The 13,954-nt window shown below is 38.2% G+C and overlaps 1 protein-coding gene across 1 annotated transcript in view; it reads right to left on the minus strand.

Moving 5' to 3' along the window:
• Positions 1-13,954, minus strand: part of SLC25A12 (solute carrier family 25 member 12) — a 100,989-nt gene that overhangs the window by 19,986 nt on the left and 67,049 nt on the right. Inside the window, exons 10-13 of the mRNA XM_055397322.2 lie at positions 7,887-7,968; positions 6,423-6,581; positions 3,377-3,429; positions 2,914-2,994 (exon numbers count right to left, since the gene is read on the minus strand). Of these exons, the coding sequence (XP_055253297.1) occupies positions 2,914-2,994; positions 3,377-3,429; positions 6,423-6,581; positions 7,887-7,968 (375 nt within the window). The remainder of the gene's footprint in view (positions 1-2,913; positions 2,995-3,376; positions 3,430-6,422; positions 6,582-7,886; positions 7,969-13,954) is intronic.

The following is a 13,954-nucleotide window of genomic DNA, read 5'->3' on the forward strand; positions in this document are numbered from 1 at the left end:
TAAAAAAAAAAGAAAAGAAAACATACCAAATATGTACTAACAGAGATTTGGAGACAAAAGTGGTTTGACTGTCAATTTTGTCATTCACTAAGTGCTGTATCTTCTCTCAGGTTTTATTTTCTTCAACTCCAATTGGAAAGAATAATGAGATCATGCCAATAAAATGTTCAACCCAATAAGAAAAGTCTCTACTGCTCATTAGCATTCTATCAGATTAGTACTAGAGTAAAAACAAAAACCAGCATCAATCATAATAGCAGTATTTAGTTGGAGTGGTAGGTTTATGGATGCTTATTTTATTATAACTTTTAATCTATATAATGTGTTCTCTTTTGCATGTATCTAATATCACATACTTTTTAAAATAGATCACAAAACAAAAACCAAGAAAATACATAATGCTTAGGACCAGATAATTTCATTTCTTGGTTTCCACATGCTCCAGTCAGTGCACATCATTTTGCCTAAAGGACAGCATGGTCATTTTCAGAGCAGTAGACTTTCCCTTGCACATGTAGGGAACCTGAGGCCCTGGTCCTAGCTGACCCTTCTGCTAAGAAAAAATACGATAAAGTCAATAGTGACTATTTCTTCTGAATTAACTTGCATTAGGCTAACACATTAAGTACATCTTTAAAACTGAGTGACCACACTCCTGTTGCCTGGTGGCACTGACAGCATTTAACCAAACACCCATAGGGCCCTCCATGTTCTATCACTGCCCATACCCAGGATCCTAAGGTTTTTATGATCAGGCTTCCCTGGTGGCTCAGACTGTAAAGAATCTGCCTGCAACGCAGGAGACCCAGGTTCAATCCCTGGGTTGGGAAGATCGCCTGGAGAAGGGAATGGCTACCCACTCCAGTATTCTTGCCTGGAGAATTCCATGGACAGAGGAGGTTGGTGGGCCACAGTCCACAAAGTTGCAAAGAATTGGACATGACTAAGCAACACACACACAGGGACAGGGAGCTTGGCAGGCTACAGTTCATGGAGTTGCAAAGAATCAGACATGACTAAGCAACACACACACACACACCCCTACACACCCCTACACACCCACACACACCCCTACTACCTGCCTACCTCTCAGGTAGCCACTCTTCCTAGTGTTTACCTGGTGATTGCTTACCAGATTTCATTCAGCAAAAAGACTATTCCTATATTCCACAATCCCTGATAGTCTATCAACAGAGACCTCTTCTTTGTTTAGGGCTTTATTCTCCATTGAAATAAGTAGACTTTTTGGAGAAGTAGCAGATTCTGCTTCACCAATCACTTACACTGTAATGTGATCGAATTTATCAGTGGAAACTTGATAATTGTACATTTCCTTCTATCCCTGAATGAAGAGATTTAGAGGGAAGAGGGAAGCAGAAGTGTTTGTGGTGAAGAATTGCAGACAATGAAATCATTCTGCCTAGAGCCCAACCTAACTATTTTTCATGCTGTCAACTTCCAGTTAGACAATCCATCAAAGCCTCCAGAAATGAGTCATGATTAAGGAAGAAATGGAGAGTGTCAGTATAACCCTCGAGGTATCCCCAGACTTCAACAGAAATTCCCAAAGTTCAAACCTAGAAACAGGGTCTTTACCTAGGAAGAACAAAGGAACCAAATACCTGATCATAATGTAACTACTTAGGTCACAGGTCAGACATAGGGGAACAAGTCAGTTTTGTGGGCAAAAACCTCTGGATATTACAAATGGAAACAAATAATTATCTATATGGAACAAGAGAACACGACTTGAGAGATTCCTGACAAATGTATAACATGTATTGTGGCAAAACCGAGTTAGGAAATTTCTTAACCAAATTAAAACTAAAACCACTGAGAAAAAGAATATGATTTGCAATGGGTCTTTAATTTGAAGAGAAACAACTGTAGCCTCTAACTGGAGTAAAGAGGAAGAGAAACTATAGTAACAGCTAGCCAATGTCTCAGTCTATGTTTATTATTTGTCCTTCATGAAAAAAAGAGAGACAGCCAAAGACCTGAGTCTCCTTTCTGAGAGTGCACTTGGGCACGCGTGAAGGCATACAGGCAAACATACATAAACACACAAGGGAGTGCACCAAGTTACCTCTTCCGTAAGAGCTTTGGCTGCAGAAAGGCAAGGACCTAGGCATGTGCCAGGCTGACAAATATCATGAAGGAGAGTCCAGAGCGCCCTCTCTCTGACCCGCAGGGCATCTTCTCTGAATTAAAAGCTGCGAAAGTCACTGACCTCATCACCTCAGTTCCACAAACAACTGAAGAGGATTGAGCCAAGACTGTCAGCCAGGTCAACTGGAAGTCATTAAAGGTTTCAGGGACAAAATGGACTAAACAAATGCGGTACTGCTAAATGTGAAAGGGACACCACAAATTAGCTGAGCTGCAAACTTAGATTTGAGAATTGGACAAAATCCAATGTCATGCTCACACTGTAAAGACGAAGTCTCTGTGTTCAGAATTGTCAACAGCGTCAACATATTTATGGTTGCTTGCTCTGGTCCCTAAAAGAAGGGAAACTGTAATGATACTACAATGATTTACTCAATCCTACACCTAAAATAAAAGGGCCCAATTAATCAGTCACCTCACACTTACTCCAGTCAATAAAAATAAATGGTAACTCTACCCACTATTCAGTTTTCTGTGGTATTTAAAAAGAAAAAGAATTAGAACTTCAAAAAGTGTGAAAGGTAATGTTTCAGGAGCTTCTAACAGACTGAGTTGACAAAAATACTCTTTTCTGCCTCAAAATCAGTTAGATTATGCAATAAAATATTTTAAAAAATCATACGATCTGAGAAAACTGCTTAGAATTCCTTGAGCTCGAGGGGATGTCACTCAGGTATTATATCTGGTGTGCAAAAAGGCTAAAGGAACATATTTGTTGTGAGAAATCACAGTATTAATACTTACACAACCTCCAGCGAGGATTTCTGCTAAAAGTGGAATGGAGCCATCTCTCCTGGTAAATTTGTCCCGGACAAAATCATTAACCTAATTAGAAAGACAACATTAATTAACCAGAACTCCCAATCATTGCCTTTAGTGGTATATTATTAGCTTCCCAAGTCAGCAAAATACTTGTCTCATATAAAATTTAAAATTAGCAGATGTCTACATATAAATTCAAAATTTTACAAATGCCTCGACAGTGTTCTAGTCTTAGCAGCATCAGTTTTGGTTTTGTTAATTTTTTTGCCATGCTGCACAGCATGAGGGATCTTAGTTCCCCAACCAGGGACTGAACCTGTGGCCCCTGCAATGAAAGCGTGGGGCTTAACCACTGGACCACCAGGGAAGTCCCAGCAGCAGTTTTAATTTTTGGCTTAGTGATAATCGAAACAAAACACATAAATTCAACAAGTTAGCAACTTACAGTCAGTTTAATGGCCTTCTCTGGAGCAACCCCTATAAGTTGCGGTATCAGACCTAGGTAAATAGAGAGAATTGTTAGCAACATAGATGTACTAGACATGAACATACAAGCCCAATAAGGCATTTCCCTCCACATTATTTACCCATCAAACATCTTAGAATTTTCATGAAAATGGGAAAAAATGGATTATCCTAAAAACTATGCATATGTATATAATAATTATTTATGTCAAATACAATGTTATACTGTCTGTTGCTATAAATCCTTTTCTTAAGCATGCTTCCTTTTACAGCCTAGTTATCTAACACCTCTCAAAAAGTATGAGGAAGAAACGGAGCCCATGGATCTTATCTACTCTCAGAACACTACCAATAGAACCACATTCCCTCTCTTTACAACCAACATCATACTAACGTACATAGACATTTTAGAGAAGCCAATGATGTATGCCTGGGAAAGCTCTGGAAAACATCCTGTTAAGTAGACCCAGGTTCTGCCACAAATGATGCTACCTGTGTAATAGCACACAGTGGCTTGGCTATTACAGAAAATCAACTCCCATAATTTTCTCTTTAGAGAAATGCAGAATTCAGTGCTCATTTACTTAAAAGAAAGCCAAAACTATAAAGAAAAATGCAGCTTAAAGTACCAATTAATGGGTATGCGCTACAAGCAAAACACAGCCCACTGTTAGCCTATGTACTAGTATATGTCAAACGTAAGTCATTTCAAAAGAATTCTCCTAAAATAAAGGAAACCATTATTCTTAGAAAGTTAAATTTTCCAGGCTGGCTGCAAAAGAAAAAAATTTATAAACAATTCAACATCTGTAGCTATTCACAGGGCTCAACTTTCTAAAGCACACAGATTATCCAAATCGTTAAAATACATTTTTGCATAAGTTTTTAAAGATGCTAACAATAAACATATTATAGACTTTAAATCACCCTGGCAAGGGGAAATTATGTATGTGTTTGCATGCTCACTGTTGATCTTAAGCCTACTTTGAGGATATTGCTGAGTGATTTTCTACGACTTGAGAGCCAGTACATAATCACATATACAGGCTACTGTCAGTCAAACTGAATTATCAATGACAAACACAAATCTGCACACACCTTTAATGGGTAGCAGCTGATTTAAAAGAATAAATCAGCAGATGGCAGTCTTAACTTTCTCTCATGATTATCAGGCCTTATTACTTTTAATCTGATTCCCATACAACCTTGTCAGCATGAGTATTTGTTTTACAACTTGCCACAGTAAGGCTCATAGAATTTTAATATAGTACTGATAATTTATGTCATTTTATCATTGCTGCCTATAAAGAAATTTAGGCTAATCTGTCAACAGTTTTGTCAATCATCTGACAAAATAATGGACCAGCTCTAAACAATATAGGACAATTTCAACATAGTGTTTATATATAGGACTCCTACAATCTTCCCCCCAATATAAGAGTTTCTCATTTAAAGGACTGATTTTATCAGCTCACATCTTAAATCAAGTGAATCATTTCTTCACCCCCTACACCCAACTTGCTATACTGGACCCAAATAATATGACATCTCTCTCAAATAAAATCTTCTGTAAGCATCCCTCCATTGAGAAGGCAAACTGTGCAGTGTGTATGTCCAGGTTCCTTCTCCTTTAAAGTATACCAAACAGGGAGAAAGAGTCTCATTCAACAAAGAAAGATTGGAGATGTCAAAGGAAAACACCACTTAGCACCACTTAACCCTCAGGTTTCATATAAACAGAATTCAGATATGCAGTGATTAATAAAGTCTCAAACAACACTGACATGCACAGATCTGCATTCTAGATAGATAATGTACACCTCTGAGCATGTTGTACAGCTAGAATTTTGTTGTACGGCTAGAATTTAAGACAGGCTAGAGTTCTGAATATCTTAAGAAAATTCATCACATTCCTTCTCAAGGGCAGGGTATTTGAGCCTAATTTGATTCCAGAACCACTCTCTTGTTCTAAATAAAATGCCCAAAACGAACATCCTTGTGACCCTCTCCTTCAAGTACATCAGAACTACATTTTCACTTGAGTATCTGCACATAGTACCAATCAGAGGTGTTTCTCCTCCTGTCCATGAGCGTAAAGCTTTGTTCAGGCCCAGTCTTTGCTCAGGCTCAGAATGAGCTCAGGATTAACGAGACTGTGTGTGCAAACAAACAAGTGCATAAACGCCCTGGACCTGAGCATGTAGAGTTTTTCAAAGAATTCCAAGTGGCGCCCAAAGGGATTAAAAAATTAATCTCCCTCCCAAAGGAAACTCTAAATTCTAATGTGAAAACACGTACATGAAAGTCTCCCTCTCCCTAGAGAACAAGTTCCTACAAAGCCGACGGTGGTGGGGAGAATCCTGCATGGGCTGCTGCCTCTGACGCCGACAGCACTGTGCTCAGCTTACAGCTGGTGATCACATTCCCTGCAAAAGACAGTCTGCTTCCACTCAGTGCCTCTGAGCTAAGAGGAGGAATGGAGCAAGAATGAGACTTGGAGCAGAAAGCTTTCCTCTTCTGTTTTTTTTTAAACTTCAGATGACTCACTGGCAAAGACTTATGAATGGTCTCCTTGGAAGAGACAAAAACATTCGCTATTTCTTTGAGCTGAAACAAGTGAACAGAGAGTAAACTCACCTCCAAGGGGCAGCCTGGCTTCTCTTTCAGAGAAGAGGTGCTATCTTCCTTTACAATTCACTGAGAAAAGCTCTCTATTTCTTACCTGTCATCCTTGTATTCCACCTGCAGACCTGTGCTTCAGTTTGTAACAGCACAGTGACTACAAACCCATTTTGGGACAAATGCAGGCTTTGGATGGCAGAAATGAGAAATAAAGACCTTGTTTGCAGACTAACACAGCTAGTTAACAGCAAGGATGTAAAAAGGGGAAACGAACAAGGAGACAATAAAAAGAAAAACAGCCCTGGTCTGACTGAACAGGCTATGCACTGATTTTCATAATGAGTGAGGCCAAGTCTGCTGTGGTGAGATAAACTCACTTCAGCAGCTGAGATTCACTTACTCACCCCGGTAGAGTCCAAAGAAGCCCTCATAACGCAAGACTTTCTTAAAACAGTCAAAGCTGTTTTTGTACATCAGCTCTCCCACAACAGAGCCGGTGCCACGCTGGTTTTGCATGCGGGTCTTCACCAGATCTATAGGATATACTGCAGTGGCTCCCACAGCTACAAATAAAACAATTTTTAGGCTTAAAAGAGAGCACAATTAAATGGAGGATCTGTAAGGGCAAGAAATCTCATCTCAGAGGACTAGGAAATAGAACACAGTATCTATTCTCATAAAAGAGACTTTATTTTGTTTTTCTTTCATACACAGCTGAAGGATCAGAGGCTAGCAACCACTGGGATCCATAAATACAGCTGCTACAGAGAACACTGTAGCGAATTTTCAAGTTGTCACCAACATTAGATAGTCAACATTCAATTTTCTTTAACATTAAACTATTACACACAACATATTTCTTTATATGTTCCAATAAGTGTCCATATATTATACCAGTTACACCTTAAAATAACTACATATGTACACAGAAGTGGCTATAAATTTACAATTTAGTTTACTATAGCACTTTGGTAAATTGACCTTAGTTACAGCTATAACATTGGCACCAAATCTCAACATGACCCTCCCCCTACTTACAGAACTCAGTTTTTTGTTTTTAAAAAAAGCCCAAGCCTCAGAATATCTCAGGCACTAAAAAATTTATAACATGAATTAGAGTATTAAATTTTCCAACTGTTGAAAACCAAAACATGCTTTGCAACTTCTAAAACAGACTGAAAAGAAAAAATAATAGTTTCATCAGTTCAGGCTTGTTTTGAAAAATCATAAGTATTTTAATCACATCTACTAGGTTCTCCTCAACAAAGCAACTTCAGGTTTTACACATATTCTACGGAGAGATTTAAGCCAGAAAAAAAAAAAAAGAAAGCCTCTTAAATTTTGCCCGAGAGCAGAGAAGGGAGGTTCATTTTAGCAAATCACTAACAAGTCTAGATATTCTTCAACCAACAAAAGATGAAAGGGGGAAGGGCAAGATGAAAAGGCAAGACACCAAACACAAGCAGAAAAGCAAAGTGAATCACTTTAAGAGGTTCTTTTATTTCTTATTTCTTAAGCGTCTGGGATTTGTACCCCAAATTTTGATTTCCCACCTTCCCTCACTCCTAACACCAAAAAACATTTCTTCATACTGGCTTTAACCATAATAACTAGCGGAATGCAGCACGCATCCAAGACATTCACATGATTCCAGAGGTTTCTGTCCTGAAGACAGACTGGAGCCAGAGGAGCCATGGCTGTGCTATGACAAGTCCTCTGATCATAGGTAAAATTAAAGAACACTTCAGAAAGCTCTGAACTCGTGACCCTTGAGAACAATGAACTGCACCTTTGCTGATCTGTCCCAGTCTAGTGAGATAATATTACATGAACACAAGCTTGAAACAGCACACAGACATGTCACTCACCTCCAGCAACTGAGCCCAGAGTGAACCTGTAAGCAGACTCGGCAATCTGGAGCCAGATAGGCCTGCCTAAACCATGAGATTGCTGTGGGGGATAAGAAAAAAAAAAAAAAAAATTGGAAAAGCATACAGCAAATGAAAAAAGCTACAATTTGGCTACGTTAATTTAAGATTATGAAATAGATACTTCTACTATCGACATTTAAAAACCATATTTGGCCAAATAGATACAGCAGCTTTCCCCCCTCATTTTCACAAGCCTGTTAATGCCTCATTTATCTGCTACTATTGGGGAACACACTATCATTCTACAGAAGTGAATCTTTCAGGTAAATAAATATTTTAGGTATAAAATCTTTACGCCTTCTTTGCTTTAATCAACTTAAAATGGAAAAATCTTTCTAAAATGCACAAAAACGATCTTGTTTCCTCAATCAGAGAATATTGATCATAATCTACCATCTCTGGTAGATTAGATGAAGGTCAACATTAGACAGAAGGTCAACATATTCATACAACTATCATACGACCATCATACGCCCATTCATACGAACAGGATCTAAGGCAGATGTTTGTGCTATCTTCCCACGCTTGACGGCTATAACTTTTTTTTACCAACAGCCTCCTAGTTTGATTTTGATGCTTCCCTCCCATCTATCAAGGCTGGAGAAATCACATAACTAGAACTATCAGGATTAGACATAAGCAAGGTCAAAGACGTCTTTTGGGGCTAACGTGAAAAACTTTAACAGCTGCTGTATTTCAAGAGTTCAGAGCCATTGCCCCCCTACTTCTGGCTCTGAAGCTTAACCACTGAGGTTATCACTAGATAATTATAGTACTTCTCACCTACGCTACTGAGCATCTGCTCTCCTACACCTGCGTGTTCCTTAATTCTGCCTGTGCAAAGAGAACACCTGAAAGACTTAAAGATATCCTTGAGGCCTGGGGCTTGTAAATTTTTAAAAGACTTCAAATCATCCTGCTGTGTAGTTAGGTTGAGAGCCACTGTCCTAGCCATATTTGTAGTTCTAATACAAAATCTGTGTTGAAAATAAAGCAAATGGGAAAATCCTATTATGATTCAGAATGGTATTTCATTGGTATCCCACAGCATTAACGACCTGAAATAATTTGTCTATATTAATGTGTCAGTCTTCTTTAATATTTTGATTATGAAAAACAGCAGCTACAAATGATAAGTCTGAATGAAATATTGTTTTATCATAAGAAAACTTGAAAAATATCAACTTGAATGAGCTTTTAAAACACTAGCATAGTAAAATAAAGTTTAGATACTCTCACTAGAATAATTTAATGGAGAGGGACTCCATGCCTAAAATCTAAAGGAAAGAAAAAGGTAAGCTAATCTACTTTGATTTGCTTTCATTTGTACAATCTCTTCAAAGTTCAATGAAGCTAGCTAAAAATGACAAAGCCAGATATTTATTAACAATTTGGGAAGCAGCCTATAGAAAGGTTTTGTGTTCTTGTTTTGTAAATTTTGCACCACAGTAAGCATGTCTTTTAACAAAAGCATCTGATATCTAAATACTAATATTTACTACCTGAATGTGATCTCTGTAGGCAGAGATCTTTAAAACCTCATTATGCTTGCCACAGTGTTATGGTTCAATAAATTCTATAGTAAGAAGGAAAATCAGTAATGTTTGATGAAAAGTCAATATGAAACCCTTGGAAAATCTGGCAATTAGTCAAATATCATTACTTCAAATAAAATCACTCTTGTATAAATGTCAACTGTCCCAATATAGCAAATTTGTGTGCTTAGTCGCTCAGTCGTGTCTGACTCTTTGTGACCCCATGGACTGTAGCTCACCAGGTTCCTCTGTCCATGGGGATTCTCCAGGCAAGAATACTGGAGTGGGTTGCCATGCCCTCCTCCAGGGGCTCTTCCCAACCCAGGAATCGAAGCCAGGTCTCCCGCATTGCAAGTCGATTCTTTACCATCTGAGCCACCAGGGAATTAGCTGAAAGTATTGGCATCACCGACTCAATGGACATGAGTTTGAGTGAACTCCAGGAGTTGGTGGTGGACAGGGAGGTCTGGTGCGCTGTGATTCATGGGGTCGCAAAGAGCTGGACACGACTGAGCGACTGAACTGAACTGATACATCCATTACATCTAAAACAGAATTTAATATATGGAAGAAACCATTATTTAAAAGGTGAGGGCTTCTCTGGTGCTCTAGGGGTTAAGAATCTGCCTGCTAATGCAGAGGTCACAGTTCAATACCTGATGGGGAGGATCCCACATGCCACAGGGCAACTAAGTTCTTGAGCCACAACTACTGAGCCCTCACACACGCCTAGATTCTGTGCTCTGCAACTAGAGAAAGCCCAACAAAGAGTAGTTTCCTGCTCTCTACAACTGGAGAAAGCCCCAGCACAGCCAAAAATAAATCCTAAATAAAATTAAAAGATGAAAAATTGCACATAGGACATAACTATGATTTTGTAGGTGATACATTTTTTCCTAGTAAGTTAGCCCAAGCAACAACATAGCCATCCATTATGCTTGATTTATATACTGTAGTGAGCAATTAATCATTTAATACTGATATTTTATTAGAAATTTAATAAAGGGAAAGAGAATATTTTAACAAAAGCTTGTGTATAGTCTAATTTTGATTCATTCAGAGAACAGTAAAAAAAAAAAGCCATCCAAAAAGATAATTATTTTGTGCCATTTATTACTATAATAATACTATTAACTTTATTTAGAGATTTGCTGTCCTCCAGAAGATGAAAGCACTTTACCAAGCACTCAGGATAGGTGACCAAATGTAGCTCTCAAGGGGTCCAATGTTTTTCTTTCTTTCTTGTTTTTTATGGGAATAAAATTGCTTTACAATGTTGTGGTAGTTTCTGGGGGTCCAATGTTTTTCAATCTTCTGGAATAAATTCCCCTGTGAGACCATCAGAAGGGTGCTTACTCTCAGCAATTTCTACCCACAGTAGAGACCACACTGTACTAATTTGTCAGTCAGTCCACTATACATACACAGGTAACATGGCCAGACTGTGGACAGGACAGGTGACTTGCCAAAGGTCTTACTGTGAAATGGGGAGTAAGCAGAGTGATGGCCTGTGTCACCCCACTGTCTTCTCCATCATTCTTTAAGTCAACAGTCTTCAACAACTGTTTCTGACTGAACACTCCTGCCAGGTACTACATGATTTCATTTATAATTTATATGTATGTTTCACTGTATTGATTATATGCATAAAAATCTAAATATTATATTATTAAATTACATACAGTATATATTCTAAACATACAAAAGTAGAAATTATAGAAGAATGAGATGAAATTATACAAGAATGAGAGTGAAAAAGTTGGCTTAGAGCTCAACATTCAGAAAACTAAGATCATGGCATCCGGTCCCATCACTTCATGGCAAATAGATGGGGAAGCAGTGGAAACAGTGGCAGACTTTATTTGGGGGGGCTCCAAAATCACTGCAGATGGTGACTGCAGCCATGAAATTAAAAGACACTTACTCCTTGGAAGGAAAGTTATGACTAACCTAGACAGCATATTAAAAAGCAGAGACATTACTCTGCCAACAAAGGTCCGTCTAGTCAAGGTTATGGTTTTTCCAGTGGTCATGTATGGATGTGAGAGTTGGACTGTGAAGAAAGCTGATCACCGAAGAATTGATGCTTTTGAACTGTGGTGTTGGAGAAGACTCTTGAGAGTCCTTTGGACTGCAAGGAGATCCAGCCAGTTCATCTTAAAGGAGATCAGTCCTGGGTGCTCATTAGAAGGACTGATGTTGAAGCTGAAACTCCAATACTTCGGCCACCGATGAGAAGAGCCGACTCATTTGAAAAGACCCTGATGCTGGGAAAGATTGAGGGCAGGAGGAGAAGGGGATGACCAGAGGATGAGATGGTTGGATGGCATCACTGACTCAATGGACATGAGTCTGGGTAGGCTCTGCTGCTGCTGAGTCACTTCAGTCGTGTCAGACTCTGTGCGACCCCAAAGACAGAAGCCCACCAGGCTCCCCCTTCCCTGGGATTCTCCAGGCAAGAACACTGGAGTGGGTTGCCATTTCCTTCTCCAATGTGTGAAAGTGAAAAGTGAAAGTGAAGTCGCTCAGTTGTGTCCGACCCTTAGCGACCCTACGGACTGCAGCCTACCAGGCTGCTGCATGCATGGGATTTTCCAGGCAAGAGTACTGGAGTGGCTTGCCATTGCCTTCTCCGGGGTAGGCTCTAGGAGTTGGTAATAGACAGGGAGGCCTGGCGTGCTGCGGTTCATGGGGTCGCAAAGAGTCAGACACGACTGAGCAACTGAACTGAAATGAAAAAAAAATAATTTAATAATTTAAATTTTATTTTGCATTAATGCAAAACCCTTCTTGGTGTCACTTTAAAGTATTAACTGAAAATACTTCAGTCAGTATTTCAAATATTGATTGAATACATGAGGCTAACCAGTTAATTCTGATATGCTGTTTCAAGGACAATTCATTTGAAAACAAACATAATCTGTATCTTTGAGGCAAAGATGATGGTCAACATCAAATATTTTAAAGAAATTCAAGTTATGGCATTTTGGCTTAGATTTTAAAATCTTTCATAACCATAGCTGTTATACTACCTCTACAGCACATACGCTTTTAATTTCTAATCACGCACACATGAAACTTTTCTGAAACTGGAGTTTCTCAATCACAAAACTGGGTGAAAACAAATCTCATGCTCACAGAATATGAATTATTTCCAATCATGACTCCTTTCAAAAGAATATGTTGAATTTAAAACTGACTAAAACAGCTATGACCCCAAATAAGAATCAAGTATTGGGAAGGGGCAAGATAGGGGTGTGGGCCAAATGGTATCCTGACAACTGGAACCTAAAATATGAGAAAAAGGAACTCTCTATGAAACAGACACACAGAGAAAACAGAACTGTAGTTGCCAAATGGGCGGGGGAGGGAAGAAGTGGGAGTTTTGGATTAGCAGATGCAAACTATTACATATAGGATGGATAACAAGAAGGTCCTACTGTATAGCAGAGGGACTTATACTCAATATCTTGAACCATAACAGAAACGACCATGAAAAACCGTGAATGTATATGTGTATAACTGAGTTGCTTTGCTGTACAGTAGAAATTAAACACAACATTATAAATCAACTATACAATAAAATTTTAAAAAAAACTAAAACTAAAGGGGGAGTATGTGATTAAGAGACAAACTGTTATGTATAAAATAAAGAAGCAAATAGGATATATCATACAGGGAAATACAGTCATTATTTTGTTATAACTTTAAATGGAGTATAATCTATAAAAATACTTTACCACTGTTATATACCTGAAATTAATGTAATGTTGTAAGTCAACTATACCTCAATTAAAGAAAGAATCAAGTAACCACTAATTCCCTTATTCATATAAAAGGTTTCTCCTGTGTTCAATCATATATTTTCTTTATATGCTTGTCCTTTTAAGAGCGTTTTTAAGCCCTACAAAATCCTATGAACACTGTAGGATTATTCTGTGCTTTAATCCTTAACTAAAAACATCTTTAACTCTAAATACCCAAATGTCTTTTGAAAGAAATGTCATCTCCACCCTTATTAAATAGCATTTATTTTTTTAAAAGCATACAATATACGGCTACTAAGGGTTTTTTTGTTTTTTTTAGGCTTAGCTATCACTTATGGTTCACTTATATTCAGGTATGTAAATTAATGTAATTAATGCTATGGATTTCATTTCATGAATATTCATAAGTACAATGTTACCATAGCTATCATCTCTATTAATGACTGTATACTGAATTTTTTAGCATTTAGGCTGAAAGAAAATCTCAGCACTAAGAAGATCACCCACCGTGAACAAATGGGCCAAAGGAAAGAGGCACTCTTTTCCTTAAGGTTATGATTATGATCATGAAGGTGATATTTAACAAGATTAATTAAGTGTTTTTCAAAGCACAATAAGAGCTGAGAACCTTAAACGATTTTTAACCTGCTCTCTAAGCTATGTGGATGATAGAAAATGAGGAAATGGTTCAAGATCTCATTTT

The sequence above is a fragment of the Moschus berezovskii genome, chromosome 2, assembly GCF_049115385.1.
Source record: "Moschus berezovskii isolate FMDL1 chromosome 2, NW_MosBer_1.0, whole genome shotgun sequence".
Taxonomy (NCBI): Eukaryota; Metazoa; Chordata; class Mammalia; order Artiodactyla; family Moschidae; genus Moschus; species Moschus berezovskii.